The sequence below is a fragment of the Peromyscus eremicus genome, chromosome 5 (genome assembly GCF_949786415.1).
Source record: "Peromyscus eremicus chromosome 5, PerEre_H2_v1, whole genome shotgun sequence".
Lineage (NCBI taxonomy): Eukaryota > Metazoa > Chordata > Mammalia > Rodentia > Cricetidae > Peromyscus > Peromyscus eremicus.
Genome location: NC_081420.1, coordinates 57,004,276 through 57,023,071, shown reverse-complemented (window position 1 = coordinate 57,023,071; position 18,796 = coordinate 57,004,276). Strand labels below are relative to the sequence as shown.

At 42.8% G+C, this 18,796-nt stretch overlaps 1 protein-coding gene across 1 annotated transcript in view; it reads left to right on the top strand.

Annotated features, from left to right (window-relative positions):
- The window catches only part of Sfmbt2 (Scm like with four mbt domains 2), a 184,561-nt gene that overhangs the window by 87,611 nt on the left and 78,154 nt on the right, over positions 1–18,796 (top strand). Inside the window, exon 8 of the mRNA XM_059263508.1 lies at positions 18,490–18,591. Coding sequence (XP_059119491.1) covers positions 18,490–18,591 — 102 coding nt within the window. The remainder of the gene's footprint in view (positions 1–18,489; positions 18,592–18,796) is intronic.

The following is an 18,796-nucleotide window of genomic DNA, read 5'->3' as shown; positions in this document are numbered from 1 at the left end:
AAGCCCTGTGTACTGCAGCTACACTTATTGTTTAGGACAAACTTAAGGTAGGTTTTTGGATTGACATCTTAGTCTGCCATTGTGGTTTTCAGAACCCCTTATTGCTGGGGTTTTTGTACTAAACATTGCTGCCTCATTTTTTCAAGGCCTATCAAATATAGTGTGCTGTTTCCCCTTAGGGTATTGTGTGGTGACGAATCTCCCTGGGAACCTCCTCGTGGTTTTTGTTGCTGTTGTTGTTTTTAATGTTTTTTTTCCTGTTAAATTATTACTCATCTTCCAATCTCAACGATTAATTCTCAGAGGAATTCTGTACCTGCGCTCTTGGTCTGAGTCCCCAGCCTCGATGAGGCTCTGTGATCAGCTCCTGTGGTATCCTATGTGCCACAGAAATGTGTAGTCATTTGTGTGGTTCTGTGTCTAACAGCCACCGCTTTTTAACTAACTTGAAGCTCCAGGAAATAAAGGGCTCTATGTTTTGTGCATGGTTGGAAACATAATTCCTGGCACTTAATAATGATTTGTCAAATAAATTAACAGATTCTTGAATGGACCACATGCATTTAACTCACTAGATTTAAAAATTCCGAGTTAATATACTTATGGATTAATTGAACATATAACTGTACTTAGAACTGTGAATACTAAGACTTGAAAGGCAGAAACATTAATAATCTCGATCCGTTTTTAATTAAAAAGGAACCGATTCATTAAACATTTATTGGGTAGCTATTCTCTGCAAAAGACCATTATGTCTTGTTGCCCTGATTCCGAGATTTAATTTAAGTTGGTCTGCATTTTCTAAAATGCAGTCATCTTCTTTCCTCACCTTAAACTCATCCTATGAGAATTCAGACTATTCTTTTGATGCATTACCATCTCAGAATTACCATCTTACTCAATGTTCTGCTCTAACTAAGCATAACTTCAAGAGTAGGTGCTGAATACCTCATGGGGCTTAGCACAAGGCAGGGTGTATGCAGTGGGCACTTGATAAAGAAAAGTTGGCTACACTCAGTATTTGTGTTGTTAAAGTATGTGAGATACTTTTTAAAATGTCTATTTCGTTTGATGGAAGAGAAGATGACAAGATAATTTTATTTGGATGGAGTCCATATTTAATCTATAGGTCTTGAGAAAAGTTTGTTTCCTAAGGCTACTATAAAAATTGCCACGGAATGAGTGACTTTTAGAAAACAATGAGTTTACTTTCTCATACTTTTGTGGGTTATAATTTAAATCAGGCTGTGAACGGGTTCAGAATCCACGTGAAGAGAAATGTGTTTGGCAGTCTATCCAACTTTTAGGGTACCTGTCACACCTAAAATCCCTTGGTTTGTAGTGACATCAGTCTATTCTTCCCTCTTAGCTTCTCATGATCACGTGACCTCATAGTCTGTGTATCTGTCCACATTTCCCAGTACTAATAATGACACTGGCCGTTGGAACAGCCCTTATGCTAACCCAGAACGACCTTATCCTAAGTACATTTGCAAAGATCTTGTTTCCACATGAGGTGTCCTATTCATGGGCTCCAGCAGATGTAAACCTGAAGGGAATGAACTTTTTTACCCAATTTCACTACATTTCACATACAGTTAGTAATTTTATTAAAAAAAAGTGCTCTGCTGAATTGCTAATTATGTTCAGAGGAATTACCGGAACCTGTATGGTGTGTGATGAGGTCAGATGATCTCTACAGTTGCTTCATGCCTTTTTTTTCCGCTCACATGGATTGTTAAGAGTCCCTGCAATATTCTTCTGTAGGTCTCTATAAGACTGACCCTCCCATACTTTCCTTTTCATGCTATATGTATGTATACATGTGCGCATGGGCACATGTATATGTTTGTATTCCAGTGTGTGTTGAGGACAAAGGTGAACATGGGTTACCTTCCTCAGCTGCTCTCTACCTTGTTTTCTGAGACAGCATCTATCACTCAATCTGGAACTCAGTCATTTGGCCAGACTAGCTGGCCAACGGGCTCCAGCCATCCTCCTGCCTCTGCCTCCTACTAAGTGCTGGGTTTACAGGCACAGGCTGCCACGGCTTTACATGGGTTTAGGGCTCCCAACTCAAGTCCTTGTGGCTGCACGGTAAACACTTTACCAACTGAGCCACCTCTCCAGCCCCGGTAAATCTCCGTAGACGTACTATAATGACGATACATATATATCTATATGTATGTATTTCCCCCTGTTATGATCAGGGTTTCTCAGTGAGCAGACTTCTCTATTTCTGTAGTTATAGCACCAGGAATATATGTTTGAATTCAGCAGTGACTCATCTGGGATGCATGTTGTTATGGAAAATTGCCATAGTGTTCTGCTGTTATGAGATAGAAGTCAAAGCTAAGCACATTTAATGGCCAGATCTGAGCAGTATTTCCAGGCAATTCTTTTTATTATTTTTACACTTTAGATAAAGTAGGCGGTTTGAGGGAATGCATCTCATTATGCGCATCTCCTTTCTTTGGGCAATGTATCTGCATGCTTCGCGTCTCTTTGCGCAGTCAGTCATGTTCATGAGCTCTGTGTTCCCTCTGCCTAACACAAGCAGAAACAATACACCAAGAAGCTCATCAGTAGGCTTTTTGCTGTTCTGCACCTGGATCCGAGACAAAACACCGAATAACTTTGAGACTGCGCCATTTTGAAGGAATTCTGACTGACCATTTATGGACAATAGAGACAATCCTCAAAATGTAAACTCAGTTGAAAGATGAGCAGTTAATGTCCCAAGCTAAAATAAAAACTGAGGGACATTAGAAAATATACTTTATTGGAAAATGAATAAGGATTTCTCCCTGACAACCCGACTAAGGATTTAGTGCTTTAAAAGGTTTAGTAAAATGATCCCTATTCTGGAAGGAACTTGTTCTTTAAAAATGGCAGAGAAGGGCAGGGGATGGAGATGTGGCTCCGTGGTGGTGTGCTCGGCTAGCATGTGCAAAGCCCGGGGTTTGGTCTCCAGCATCTCATATACCTGATGTGGTAGCACACAACTGTAATCCCAGCACTGTGGTGGGAGAGACAGGAGAACCAAGGGGTTTGGGGTTATCCTGGACTACTTGAGTCTCTGCCTCAAAAATAACCAACAACGATAATGGCATGGGGGATCATGTTGCACAGTCACGTGATTCTTACTTAGAACACATTTGCCTGCATTACCATCTGGGTAATTTCTGCTAGGGCTCTGTTAAAGATCCCTTTATATGTGAACACAAACGTCAGTGATAGAATAGCATTCACCTGTTTGCAGCCCCTGGGTTAATCCCCTGTTTGGTTAACTGACTTATCCTCTGTCACTGTGCTATATTTATCTTTTAAAAAGAGCTATTAAGAGGTTTTCCTCCGAGCTCCTTTCTACCATCAATGAAGCTCCGATGAACATGTCCCCCCAGCTTTGTGGTCAACAGTGTTTGTTGTTTTGGTTTTCTAGTTCAGTGTCTGCACAGAGAGAGAGTGGCAGGCAGAGGGCGGGGTGTGTGGGAGGGTTTGGAGAGAGGAAAGGGAAGAGAGACAGGTTTAATTATATTAATCTAGAAAGATAAAATAGATTCAAATATATATCACTGAAAGATTTGTGGGAACTTGGTTTCAAAATAGAGCCAATAAAGAATAAAATCTAAGAGCTGGTCAATAATGAATAACCACATGCTGCTCTGCAAAGCTTTTTTTTTTTTTATGGTCTTTAAGGGATGAGACTCAGGTCCTCAAGCTTCTACCACGAGCACTCTACCCATTCAGCCACCTCCCCAGTCCTCCTGATTCTCTCTGACCCTTGGGCCTATGAGCCTCCATTGTGTGATAGGTGATGTTGTGTGTTCCCTCTTACATAGATTCCATTTCCTCATTGAACAGATAATGGAAACACAGTGTGCTGGAGGAATGCACTGACAGAGTTGGTGTTCAATGATGGATTCTGTTTCTAGTCTGCTTATTTTCTTTCTCCCTCTCACCTGATTCCTGCCTGCCACAGGTAGCACGAGGTGTTACCACCAAACAGTTGAGACATGACTGAACAGTGAGGTCTCATGCTTCCATATTCTTCTTTATTGCAGCTGAGGAGAGGGCTGTTTTTATGTAATATGTACACGGGAAAGTTGAGCTACGATTGCCTTCGTTATTGCTTCTCTGCCCAATTCCTCATTCATTTCTATGGGTATCAGAGAGGTCAGGATAGCAGGTTTTGATTTCATCAGATTTCTTAATAGATCAAAAGCACAGCTGGAGCTTGGGACGTGGGTCAGTTTGTAGCATGCACAAAGCCCTGGGTTTGATTCCCACCACCACATAAGCTATGTGCTAGGACAATCTCAACTATTCAGAGTGGAATGATGAGTGTCTAGGCCAGATTTGGTCAACAGAGCAAGCTGAAGGCCAGCCTGGGACTCATGTAACCCTGTCTGAAAACAAAGTATGTCTGGTCTGAGTACAGTTGTGCATTGTTTAACAATAGAGGTGTCTTCTGAGAAAGACATCCTCCAGTGGTCTTGACACTCAGACAGAATGTTCTTCTGAAATCCCAGATGGTACAGGTCACTTGACACAACCTTTTCACACACACAATTGGAATGTGTAGTAAACAGGAGATGCATGAAGCTGTTGCTGATGTAACACACATTTTAAAGTATCCCGTTTTTAATAAATAGAAGGCTGTGCTCTAAAATAGCAATAAAGTATAGTATAACAAAACGTATAAACCCACATCACAGTCTTCCACTCCGTTGTCAAATATTCTGTGCTGAATATGATGATGTGCCCAGTATTTCCTTATGACCCTACAGTAGGGTTGTTTACATGGGGTCACTGCCCTGTGACATTTTACTGCCTACAATGTCTCTAGGCCATAGAACATTTTCAGGTTGGTGATTAGGATCGTTTGGGGGCACTGTTATACAGGTGGTTCCTCATAACACAGCAGGAGGCTATACTTCAATAGTGGCCTGGCGTGGTTCATTTTCTGTCATATTTGACACAAAGAGCTGTTAAGCAGATCCAAAAGTACATCCAGGTACCTGTGGGAGACAAATGCACCTTTCACCTTTGCCGTCTGTAAATAGAGTTGTCACAGTGGATGATCTAGTTTGGTGTGATTAGCCGGCACGAGGTGCCTCTAATCCGTGTGTTGTGTTTGCCTTCTGAATTTGTTACGTTTCATAAACACAGCAAAGGGGCAGCTGGGAGAGGACTAGCTGAGGCCATTTGTTATTTTATACAAAGGTCCCATGCACACGCTTTCCTAAGAGTTTGTTCATGTTGCTCCCTTGGTAAATACTTTGCAGTGCCTTCTGGAAAAGCTGGGAGACATAGTATGAATTCCAGTCTTAGGGAGGAGACTTTTGGGCCTCTGGGCCTCACTGGCCAGGCAGTAAAGCTCTAGGGATCTGTCAAAACAAACAAACAAACAAATAAAATATAAAGGAAGAAAAGAAAAACACAAGGTGCCTGAGGAACTATTCCACACATTTCTCTCAGACCTGCATCCACGTGTGCACATGTATGTGTGTGTACATACCCACACTTGCACATACCTGCACAGAAGAATCTGTTCATGACACACCAAAGATTCTGAACCTTCTAAGTTCTTTAAACTTTACTTCAGTGTTTTAGCCCAGGCTGGCCTCAAACTTGTGATCCCCTGCTTCAGTCTAGCGAGTGCTTGGATTGCAGATGTATGCCACTTAGTGTTGTTTCGTTTCTTCTGTTTTCAAGCTTCGAATTATGTGGTTATAGATTTAGCCCTGAAGAGTAAGTCTCTTCTCTGTTTTGGTGTTCGAGACTTAGGTTGGGGACCAGAGAGACACCGAGTGTGGCAAAGCAAGGAATGCTTTTCTTTTTCCTGTCTGGTGTAGCCAAAGGGTTATAAGAAAGGACAAGGCCGCCATGTTCTGTGCATCAGAGTTTATGGTTTCTACCTTTTCTCTTGTTCAGCGGTAGATATAGCAACAGTGAAACGTGTGTAGTAGCTATGTTTTGCCTCAGGAGGGACTTTTAAATTCTCCTGGAAGTGATTCCTCTGTGTGGAAGCAGAACTTGGGCCAAGGCACTGAGCAATACATATTTATAACACAGTTTGTGTCTCCTCATGTCTGTAGGCCCCGGTGGTTCTTTTAAAGGAATGGTGTGTTGACTGGAGGGCATCTGCCATCAGGTTAGCTGTCCTTTTGTGATCTGCTCAGTGTCAACTACTGAGCTTGTGAGGGTTTGAGGGTGATGTTTGTAACTGGCTTTCTTCTCTGGGGGCTTCTCTCTCCATCCAGGGTTGGAAGGTTCTGTGACATGTTAAGCATAGGCTCTCGGTCTGTGAGAATATTAAGTTGATTTCATGCCCACCTTTTGCTCCTCACAGAAATGGGAGTTAGAGGAGTTGGGGTGGCTGTGGGTACAGTATATGTCGTCCAAACGTGTGGACCTGAGTTTGGATCCCCAGAACCTACACAGAAATCTGGGTGTGGCAGAATGTGCGTGTGCGTGTGCGTGTGCGTGTGCGTGTGTGTGTGTGTGTGTGTGTGTGTGTGATATATTAGAGACGGGCATATCTCTGGAGTCTCTGGAACTCACTGGATAGCCAGCCTCACCAATATGTGAGCTTTCATGTTTAGTGAAAGATTATCTTTTAAAAAAAAACACAACAAAAAACAAGGTAGAGAGCAGTTAAAGAAGAAACCAGATATGGCCTCTGGTCTCCACATGTGTTGCACATGTGTGCAGAACACTTGAATTTATATATCATACAAATATATGCACACCCCCCAACACACACACAAATGAGAGGCAGGGCTTGCTTGTGATAATTCTTTGTATTCTCTGGGTTCTTGAGCCCAAACATGAATTACAGAACAAGAAAGAACCACAAGCGCCATGGCATTTTTGTGAGTATTGGAGAAAAATCGTAGATGAAATAAAAACGGCAACTCTGGTCAAACAAGAGGTGTAATATAAAAGTCGCAAAACACACATGCAGAGTTCACTGCAGCAGTCAGGGGCTGCATGCTGCTCTCTGCAGTCTGTTATATCGTAACTTGATTTCTAATTTTAAACATTGAAAAGGGAGGCATAGTGTCAGCTCTCCATTGTCTATCTGGGGGCTGTCACTCCAAAGTGGCTTTAGTTGTTTTTGGTGTGGGGAAAACAGGACGACGTTAGTGTTAGCATCAACTTAATGTAGTGGTTATGTGTTTGTTGGGAGTGCTGGGACTAAATCTCTAATTAGATGCATAGTTTCAAAGGGCTTCTTCTACCACATTTTATTTTTTTAAGATTTAAACTCCAGCCATCATTGACAAGAATAGATTAGAATCCTTTCATCTATGGGGCATTTTATTGTGTATTTAAGTCACATTTCAAGGAGACATTTTACTTTCCATAAAAATGCACAGGGGTGCCTCCGTATACTCTAACGTGCACAGTGTCTGTCTTGAACAGGAAGTTGCAAATAGCAGTGACTGTGGCGGGGAAACCAGTAAGACAAAGTGTGAGCTTCTCATTTGACACTTCATACCTTTAGAGGTTTACATGAGAACTACAATGGCAAGGTCATGCAACCTTGACCTTGATCAGTGGATGGAGATATACATATACATATATATATGTGTATATATATATATATGTGTGTATGTATACACACACAGATAAAGATCGATCTATCTCTATCTATCTATCTGTCTGTCTGTCTGTCTGTCTATCATCTATCATCTATCATGGCACCTTTGAATGCCAAGAAATAACAGCAAAGGCAAAGGAAGAAACACAAACAAACGAAGCCATGGGTAAATCCCATGAAAGCCGCCATCCTTTTCCAATGGAAACTCCTGAGGCGGTTTTGGTGAAGTCCCTAATTGTTGAGTACCAAGTGCTCAGAGACATGACCATGTGGGTCATTTTCCATTCAGACCACATCACACTGCTGCTGTGAGAGTCACGCGGGATAGGAAGCATTTGAGCCTGTGCTGTCCTCAACTACACATGTATTTATACCACTATTCCTTAACACCGCATCATGCTCAGAGTAGTGGCACGTTTGTCGCTATGCCCTTTATTCCCAACAACATCTTCTAACATTACACACTAGGGCCCCAGAGCGATGGCAGGTAATAAAAGCAGTGGGCTTGCATACAGACGGGCACAAAGAAAGGACTCCCAGATCTCTTATTGAGGGAGCATTAAAGTGGATCAGTGCTACAGGAAGTGGTTTTTGTGTCACTGGGGCAGTAGGACTCTGGGCTTCAATGATGAGTTAATGCGGGAGGGGAAGGAAGAAGCGGTAGGTGGGTGATTCTGAGAACGTTCATGAAAAGTGACGAGGAAGCAGACTACACTTCAGGTGTCTTGTTGAACATCTGACTTTCTTCTCTCCACCCAAGTCTGAGGACCCTCACGGAAGGGCTGCGATTGGGGTGCGATGTGGCTCATCAAAGAACATGACATAGTATCTGGTGATGTTCTGATTGTCACATCGAGGTCTTCTGTGTTGTTGGCATCTAATGTGCCAAGTATTCAGTAAAATATTCTATGGGGCAGTTTCCTTCAAGGAATAACCTGGTCCCCAAAGTCAGCAGCATGAAGTCTGAGAAATTCTTACCTAACGAACGATGATTTTGTGACCTGCGACCTGGAGAAAGGATGACCAAGGAGCAGGTGTGACCTGCGAGAGGGCCTTGGAGCTGGCTGATTGGCTGTTGACGCCTTATCGTTTGCAATCTTCCCGCCATGTCGAGCATCGACTAGAGGCTTGCTCCCTGGGTCGCTGTGACTTGTCATGAAAAGGTGGAACTGTCAGTTGGCTGGGTGAATCATTGTTCCTTGGTAACTTCTCCCTGTATGAAAGGTGGGGTCTCTACAGAGAGACGGCTCAGGATTTGTCTGTTTCCATGGCAATGCTGGAGTTGCAGTTAGGTGGTCCAGATAAAGGGGTGCCTCTGGCTAATTGTGTCCTCCAGGGTGGTCAGGGGGGATGTGAAGCTAATAGGGCAGCCTCCCCCAGTCTTGATCCTTTTCAGCCCATACTGCCCAGAGCGCTACCCAGGGAACTTGAAAGGACCTCTTGGCTTGTTGGCCGTGAGTTAATGAAGCAGGAGAAAGAAAAGAACAGAAATCAATGTTTATGCATAGACATTAGACAATAAGTATGCTTTGTTTATTTGTTTTGTGTGTGTATGCTTGTGCGCATAGACATGAGTGCATACACATGTGTATTTAATTATGCTTGCCCGTGCATCCCGTTTAAAGGCTGGAGGATGCATTGAAGGTTTGCCTTTCTCGCTCTTTTGAGAGAGGGCCACTCACTGAGCCTGGAACTCACTTTCCAGGGAGCCCTTGGGAGCCACCTGTCACAGACCTTCTAGCAGTGGGGTTACAGAGATGTGCTGCTGTGCCTGGATTGCTTGTTACAGGGGTGTTGACAAATTCGAACTCAGGTCCTCATGATTGTACTGGAAGCCTTTTATGAGCCATGGCCTCATCCCCTGAGTTTCCCCTTCTGTTACTGTAAGAAAGGGGAGAGATCTTGCTACTTGCCCATAGTTCTATGTTGCTAGGTGTTAATCGGTGGAAGATATTCCTAATGCCTGTGGCTTTACGTATTTTTTTTTTTTATCAAATAATATAGTATCAGTTTTGCACTTAACCATGAAATAGCCCTGACATAATCACCTTTTATGAGTTGTGTGGTCCAGGTTGGCGTACGTAATACTTCATTTCTTCTTACTATTTTTTAACTTGATTGAATGCACCACTCGGAGATAAAAATTGCTTTTTACAGCTGTGAGTATAAAATGGAAAAGCTTATCGCTGTTAAGTGTATAGATTTTTTCATTACATTTTTGTTATAAATATTTCACTGGCTAAATTCAAATCAGTATGATGGAGTTGAAACATAATAATACTATTGATTTAATAAATGCTGGCATTCCAATGTCATTTCTTGATGAAATTAATATTATGTGAGTCGTTTTCTAACGAGTACATGAGCAATAAGCCATTCTTCAAACAAAAAAAGGAATACTATGAAACAAATGGCTTTTTTAAAAAAGTGTGGCATATGCTGATGTGAATAAAGTTACCAGAGTTCATTACATAGCAATCTGAATGTAGTACTAATTAAAACCTTCCTTTAATTTTACTGAGGCCTATTCTTAGATATTAGGCAAGTTATTAAGGACTTGAAGAAAAACCAATGTGATGTTTAATTTCCCAATAGACCAAAAACTGGCATGTTGGAACTAAAAAGATTAATATTGTGCAGTATTTATTTATTCATTATTTTTGTGTGTCTGTGTGAGTGTATGTGCACTGTGTGTGTGTCTTTCTCTGCACTCATTCTATTCCTTAGAGGCAGGGTCTCTCTCCTTTTGAACCTGGGTTTTGCATTTTCTAGGCAAAGCTAGAAGCCAGCAAGCCCCAGGACTCCTCTTGTGTCTATCCCACCTTCTCACCTTGGAGCTGGGGGGGGGGGTCACAGGAGTATGTGAGATGTCTGGTTTATTATGTAGATGCTGAGATTTCACTCTAGCCCTCAGCACTGGGCACCAAGTGCTCATAGCCCCAAGCCATCTCTCCAGCCACACTCCGCTGTACTCTATTTGTGTAAGCACAGTAGACTAAAGGATTTAAGGACTTCAAAAAAGTCAGGGGTGTATAAATTACATATGTATTTTTTGTTTAATTTCATATCAACATAGCAAGAAAATTTCTTATGGCCTTCAATTCTGGAAGTTAGGCTCAGAATTTGGTTTTGTATAGGGATGATTGTCTTGCCTTTTTGCATTAAAATCCTCATCAAGTACATTGAAATTGTGTTGTGGTAATAGTTTGAACCCAATTTCCTCTGCCACATTCTGCATACGTTTGCATCATGTGGGATGTATTGATCTACTGAAGTGGAGATGGAGAATCTGAATTAGCCACATGCTGCATTCTAAGAGTATGACTTGAAGTTTTCCCAAATCGCTACAGTAAATGTGTGTGCAATGAATGAATGTTCAAGGTCAAGTAGACACCTGGGGCATGCCCACTCTTTCTTGTTTTCTGTTTTCTTTCTCTCCCTATCACCTTCCATAGATTACTAATCATAGTAATTTGTATGTTTATGAAGGTCTTCATTATTCAACCCAAAGCTTGATCAACCCTGCCAAGAGAGTTTGGCTCTCAGACTTCCCAGATGACTCTCTGTCAGAAGCTATGTTTGATTCCTGAAGAGTCACCCATTACCCTTTTCTGGGAGCGGCAGCCGCTTTCAAAGGGAAGATGTTACCATATGCTGATGTTTACAGCAAGGGGGTGACCACTGTGGTAGCTGGTACACCGTGATTGATAGTGATGGATCCCCAGCCTCTGCTTCCAAGAGGACAAAGGAGCTCTTGTCAGAACTGTAAAGCCGAAACACCAAATGCATGGAGGTGTGTTCAGATCTATTCCTCCACAGTACCACTTCATGGTTCTCACGGCTTGGATGTTTATATTCACTTTAGCAAACTGTATCTCAAGCCCGTCAATGTCAGAACCACATCATCCGCCCTGCTTGCCATTCATTGTAGCTTAGTGCTTAACATACAGTGTTTAAAACACCACTGACAGATGGAGACTGATGTGCAGTCTGTCATGGTTCACACTGATAATGGTAGCAGGAAATAGGTATCGATGAGGGGTGAATGATGAAGCACCAGAGGCATTTTGCTGCACACATTCCTTCCTTCATCCTTACTCAATGAACCAGCATACGGAAGTAGAAAGGATATTTATTCATTATTGATGAGGGCCTGGGGCTGTAGCTCAGATTGGAAAGTGCTTGCCTTGCATACATGAAGCCCTGGGTTCGATCCCAACACAAACCAGGTGGAGTGGCACACACTTGTCACCCTGCACTGGAGAGGTGGAGGCAGATGGACCAGAAGTTCAGGGTCATGCACCACTATGTAGGGCGTTGGACTGCAGCCTGGGCTGCATGCAATCTTGCCCTGAAAAACAATTGGCGAAAGACTATGGCAGGATGTATATTAACATTTTGTGAGGCCATTCTAATATCAGAATTCTCTCTGTTATACATTTTCCCCTAAGCCATTGGAGGTTGTTGTGCATAAAGAGTCAAAATGAGAGGCTTTTATGTAAATAATTATTAATAGCTGTCACTTTTCAACTTGGTAATAAATAGCTTTTAAAATTTTAGGGCGCCTACAGTTTACAGGATTTTCTTTTCTTACAAATTGTTGACTTTAAAATTACATTTAATTAATTAATTAATGTGTGTGTGTGTGTGTGTGTGTGTGTGTGTGTGTGCTCCAATGCACATGTGGAAGCCAGAAGACAACTTGTGAAAGTCTGATTCTGTCCTTCACCACGTGAGTCTCCAGCCACCACACTTAGCAGCAGACCCCTTCACCTGGCAAACCCTCTCATAAGTCCAAACTTTCGATGTATTGTTTTAAAACACTGGCCTTGCAGTCAAGCTGTTTGTGTTTGAATTTGGGCCCTGAGTGCCTGCGTTGGTCACTAAACCTCTCTGTGCCTTAGCCTCCTCTCTGTAGGATAGGTACCACTCTACTGACACTGTGAGGGTGGACAACCCCACAGAAGTGCTTACAAGTATCCATAACACTTCAGGGATGATTGCTTCCACCTACCAGATATTAGCTACACAACCAAGTCAGACTAGTGCAGAGTCAATGGGTGCACATGATGAGACCTGCTTGGGTCTTGGAGGAAGCTGACTTGGAGAGTCCTGAGCAGATAAAAGGCCGGGTATTACAGATTCCCCTTCACTATGGCATGCCACTGAAGCTTGTCCCAAGGAGAGGTGATCGTGATGGCCTGCTAAGACAGTCCTCCCATAAAAAAGAATATTTTTTAGTTTTGATCAATAAAAAACTACTTTAGTGTAAAATAGTTGGGGGGCTTGGACTATAGATACGAATGACATCACCGGGATTTGTTACAGGAGAGTAGTTCTTCAGTAAGCCATTTAAGTGGACTCCAGTCCATGTAAGTAAGCAGGGTTTCTTGATGTGACAGGCATATTTGCAAGTGTCCTAAAAACTTAGTGCTCTGTGCTGGTATCCGTGGTAACACCATCTTTGATTCAGCAGTTGTAGATAACTTTCTAGAGCTTTGTCAAGGGTGCAGTCTCTCTCTTAAGCCACATGAGTTTTCCACTATCTCTCAGTGGAAACTGAGGTTGCATATTCTTTCCAGGAACCCAGAACTCTTTTGTAGCATTGAGGAGACGTACCCAACCATTTGAGGAGGAATGTATGGATTCTGACTGCCTTACCAACCTTACTGTGATTGAATTTTAATGACAGTGTCTTCCTGCTTTCTCATAAGTGATTATGGATGTCCTGACACATACATAGAGCTCTGCTGACTTACATGGGCACTGGATAGTGTTAAATTCCTCAGTTATCCTAAAAACTTGGTGTTTTTTGGGGAGTGCTAAGTGAATTCTTTTTACTCCGTACACTATATTCACCTCTCTCTAGCCTGTAAGTCCAAGCTGCATGACTCCAGCTGACTCCCAGAGTCTACTGTTTGTTCTCTGTCTCTGTCTCTGTCTGTCTCTGTCTGTCTCTGTCTCTCTGTCTCTGTCTCTGTGTGTGTGTGTGTGTGTGTGTGTGTGTGTGTGTGCTCATGCGTATGGAGGCCAGAAGTTGACTTCTAGTGTCTCCTCTATTATTCTTCATCTTATTTTTTGAGACAGAATCTCCCATTGAACTCAGTGCTCACTAATCGGCTAGACTGACTGGCCAGTGAGCTCTGGGGGATCCACCTGTCTCCACCCAATCAGCTCTAGAGTTACATTTGCACTATGACACCCAGATTTTGTGTGGGTTCTCAGATTCAAACTCCGGTCCTCATGGTGACACAATAGGCACTTTGCCCTCTGAGACATGTCCCCAACCTTTTGCATTCACCTTTACAGATATTTGAGTGTCGTGATCATCAGATATTTAGAATTGTAAGTTACAAGTAGAAGAATATGACTGGGAACTCTTCTAAGCCTTTGTCTTTGTGGGTTGGGCTTTTTTCTATTGTGTTTCCCTTTTCCTTTGCTGTGTGATATTTACATGCTTGTCTTCATGGACATGTATATTTTCTATGTGACATCTAGTGCTCTTCTCTGTCTTCCTCTAATGAATGAATGATAGAGCATAAAACTGGGTGGATGTTGGGAAATTATCTGGCTTTTTTGTTCTTTATTTAGTTTGATAGGTATTCACTGAGGTCTTTCTGGAATGAACAACATGCATAAGCAAGAGAGTCTGGAATTCACCAGAAAGTACTGTGTATATAATATGACCTCTTTCATAGTTTTTAAATTTTTCTAATGGCTAGAATTTTTTGGTGCAAACTCCTTAAGAACATATCCCGTTTTTAAAATATAGTTTCTGGTATTGGAATTGGACAATAATAGAGATGGTAGATTTGGTCAAACTCTTATTCTTGGGTGCATTTTGTCTTGAGTCTTTTAAATTTCCGTTATGCTGGCCTAACTATTTTAAACTGGCAGGATTTCTGCATGATTGTAGAAGGAGAGTTTTGTTTGTTTGTTTGTTTCCTTTAGAGGCTGGTTAAAAAGTGGTCTTAGGGCTGGAGAAAAGGTCATTCTGTAAAATGCTTGCCATGCACACATGAGGACTGAGATCCTCAGCACCTATGTAAAGAACTTGGTGTGGCAGAGTATGCCTCTAACTCCAGTGCTGGGAGTAGGGTTGGGGTAAATGTGGGGACCCAGGACAGATGGATCCCCGAAGCTCATTGACTAATCAGCTGTTTGATTGATTAGCCTCAGCCTCTCTGTCAGAAAATAATGTTGGAGAGTGATGGAGGAAAGACAGCCAATGTTGATTCTGGAACGTGCTCACGCGCGCGCACACACACACACACACACACACACACACTGACAAGTACAGACAGAACACATACCCCCTCCAAAACACACACACAAATGATCTTGAGAAAGTGGACTTGAGAGATGCAAGGACAAGTTCAGATCCCTTCAGAAGAAGAACCTCTCTGCATGTTTTCTTTCTAAGAACAGACTGCCATTGATTGGTTCTCACCAGACAACTGTACATGATACAGAATCAGATAAGCAACTTGTTTACATGCAGAGTCCCCTGAGCCACAGAGCTTTTTATGTAGTACCAGGAACTTTGGGCGTAGCAGGATGGATGTGGACTTAGCTAAAGACATCTTCTAGTCAGTGATCAGCATCAAATTAAGATTCTGGGACAGAAAGGCTTTAGGGCTGTGGATCAGCTCTGCTTGGAAAGCTGGCTCAACTGCCACAGCAGAGATTGGTGTGAAAGTTGACAAAGCAGAGCTGGTACAGATGCTGGAGCTGAGGGCTTAAGCCTGGGTAGACCAGAAGTCTGGATTGCTGATGGGCCTCTTTTACAAAGAAACTGAGATGGAAAATTCCACAGAGAGCCCTGAAGATTAGAGGCGGCTAAGAAGTTATCATTTGCTATGATTAGTGAGCAAGATCACACGCAGGTTTAGCCTGACAGGTTTGCACAGTGAGTAGAGAGCCATATCGCAGGAGAGAAATTGGCAGCGGGATCCTGAGACATCAGTGCCTTCTCCCAGGCCAGTCGTAGTTACCTGGGACATGTCTGTATGATCAACACAGCCCAATAATAACTGCTTTAACTTGTTGAGGACATACATGCCGGGAAGTCTGATACTAACTTCAGAATAAAAGGATAAAGAGTTTTGTTTAAAAGAGGAAAACACTTACCTGCAAAATCCAGTAGTGTGACTCAGATCTCACCCATAAGTACTGAGGGTGTCTGTCTGCAGAGGAGCATTGATTTCAATCTTTTAACTCAGGTGTCAATTAGTAACACTTGTGTTTAGCTCTTGTGCCTCAGCACCTGCACTTTGCAGCCCTGCTTTGGTTAGTCTGTGTTAATTCACATTAAATCCCTGGACTGTGGCTTTGAATTCCTTTTCTTTTTCTAAAGTGCCTTTGAAAGGAGGCGCTTGGTTCACCACACCACCTGTATCCAAGACTTTCTCCTTGCTCTTTTCCTCAGGCTTCTAATTTTAAAAAGTGTTGATCATTCATTCTTAAGGATTTTATAAAGTTTGCCGTGTAAACAACAAAGTCACCATCTGCTTTTGAGAGCGTTTCCTTACGCATGTAATTTTTATAAAGTGTTGATTGTTTAGTTCTGAAGGGATTTATATAGGTTTTGAATGAGTGAGGTCCTTTGAATGTCCCCTGACATGTGACTGCCTCTCTTCTGTTCACCACTCCCATCCCCAACCTCCCCCCCCCCCAGCACCAGTCCCTTCACCCAGACCCTGACTGTGTTGTCTTTGGATGCAGAGAACTTCATAGATCACTGTGAAGATATGGAAGTGAAAGGATCTGGGGCTGGAGAGAAAGCTCAGCAGTTAGGAGTGCTTGCTGTTCTTGCAAAGGACCAGAGTTCGGTTCCCAGAACCCATGTCAAACGGCTCACTATCATCTGTATAACTTCAGCTCCAGAGCTTCTGATGTTCTTTCTGTCCTCCAAAAGACATTTGCACAAATATGTGTATGAGCCTGTATATACATACACAGGTGTATAAACATGTTCATACACACAGATGTGTACACATGCTCATACACACACAGGTGTACACATGCTCACACACACAGGTGTATACACATGCTCACACACACAGGTGTATACACATGGTCATACACACAGGTGTGTATACAGGCATATATACATGCTCCTACATACAGAGGTGTATACACATGCTCACATACACACAGGTGTATATACAGGTGTATATACATGCTCCTACATACAGAGGTGTATATACAAATGTATATACAGGTGTATATAGTGCTCCTACACACACAGGTGTATATACATGCTCACATACACACAGGTAACACACACACCAAAGAGAAGTGTAAGTGTTGGATGCTTATATTCTATCCTCTTGACAAACTGGAGAAGTATTAGAGAGTTTTATTTATTTACTTTTACGAATTTCCCTTGTTTTCAGGAGATAGGGTCTCACTCTGTAGCACAGGCTGGGACTAGAACTCAATATGTAGTTCAGACTTGCCTTAAATGTACAGTCTTCCTGCCTCAGCCTCCTAAGTGATGACATTATAGGTATAAGCCACCACATCTCAAGGGTGGGACATGTTGGAGGAGGCACACACCCCTGCTTACACACAGGGAGGATAGAGGTCTACACTGGATATCTTCCTCTGTAACATTCTACCTTATTTTTCAGACAGGGTCTGCCTATCACTGGACCTGGAGGTAGCCATTTCAGCTAAACTGGCTGGCCGCTAGCTCCTGGATCCATCCGTGTCCACTCACTCATCTCTACGGTTAGAGACATTTGTAGTACAGCTGGCTTTTACATGGGTGTTGGAGATCTGAACTTGAGACCTCACGCTTTGAATAAAACAGTTTATCAGCTCCCCAGCTCCTCCGATAGAGAATTTTATAAAGAGTTCCTCCTTTCTGATCTCCTGTTGGACAGAGAGAATTGGTTAACTTTTGGGGGGAAAGCTGGAGCACAGGCACACCCAACATGACTCTGTCTAATTCTTAGAGTTGGCTAGAGAATGGCATCATGGAATTCATTCAGAATCCACTTGAAATTTCCAGATCCAAGAAAGCAGTAGATTCCAATTTACGTATTTGGAAATAGCAAGCTTTTTTTGAACGTGTTAGTACCCCAGGGACAGACTGCAAATATGTTTATTTATCCATGACCACATGCACTGTGTGTGAGGTATGAGGTGACCTCCAGTTCAGCAAGATAAATTCTGATATCCTGAATCCAGCCAACCTCGTCTTTAGCTGTGTGGCTGAAGAAAATATTACAATTTGTTTCCTCGAAGAGGCAGGGAAGCCCCAGGGCTCACACAGCAGGTTTCAGGGAGAGGTCAGAACTGGCGGACACTATTAAAAAGGAAGTGCAATGCTTATCATTATTGAGTAGGAGTCAGGTTCAGACTGTCCCTAGGACAGCTGCAGGGTCTCACAAGCACTAGGATCATGGACTCAACCAGTGACCAACCCAGCCACCAGCCTGTTTGGAAGGAGAATAGGAGAGTCTCACTGGTGGATGTCCTGACATGTAATTTGGTGGCAAAAGGTCATGCCTTTTTTATGAAGATAATCCCCCTGGGTTTCAGGTGACTGGCAGCCACCGCTGTTGTGTGGGGCTTCAGCAGAGAGCACCTGGCAAGATCAGAGCAAGGTAGTGGCACGTGAGTTATTTTGCTTCATGTAAATTTAAGCATGGCTGTGAAGGCATGCTGCCTCTCCCCTGGAAAAGCAATTTAGCCTGCAGAAAATAATTAAATCCAGTGTCTTGCAATAATTAGAAATTTGAAATGGGGAGGATTAATTATTTCCATCAGATTTCAGTCACTCAAGAAAATACTCAAGAACGGAGGCCAGAGAGTTGCCAAGTTAATTCACATTGCTGTGTCCTTTAACATGCTCACTTTTGTCCCTACAGGACCATGCAGACATTCGAAGCCATTTCTTCACAGTTGGGATGAAGCTGGAGACAGTGAATATGAGTGAGCCCTTTCATATCTGTCCTGCATCAGTGACCAAGGTGGGTTTTTTGCTTTGCTCCTTGCAACCCCCCCACAGTGAATCACATACGTCTTCACAGGTGCGCAGATGCAGGATGCAGGATGTTCCTGCCAGGAGCACTCCCGGCAACACCCAATCAATAAACCAAAGGGAGATGAGTGCACCTCCTTCCCAGTTCTGCATTAAGCTCTTTCTGTGAAAGGGGGCAGAGGAGTCTAACCACA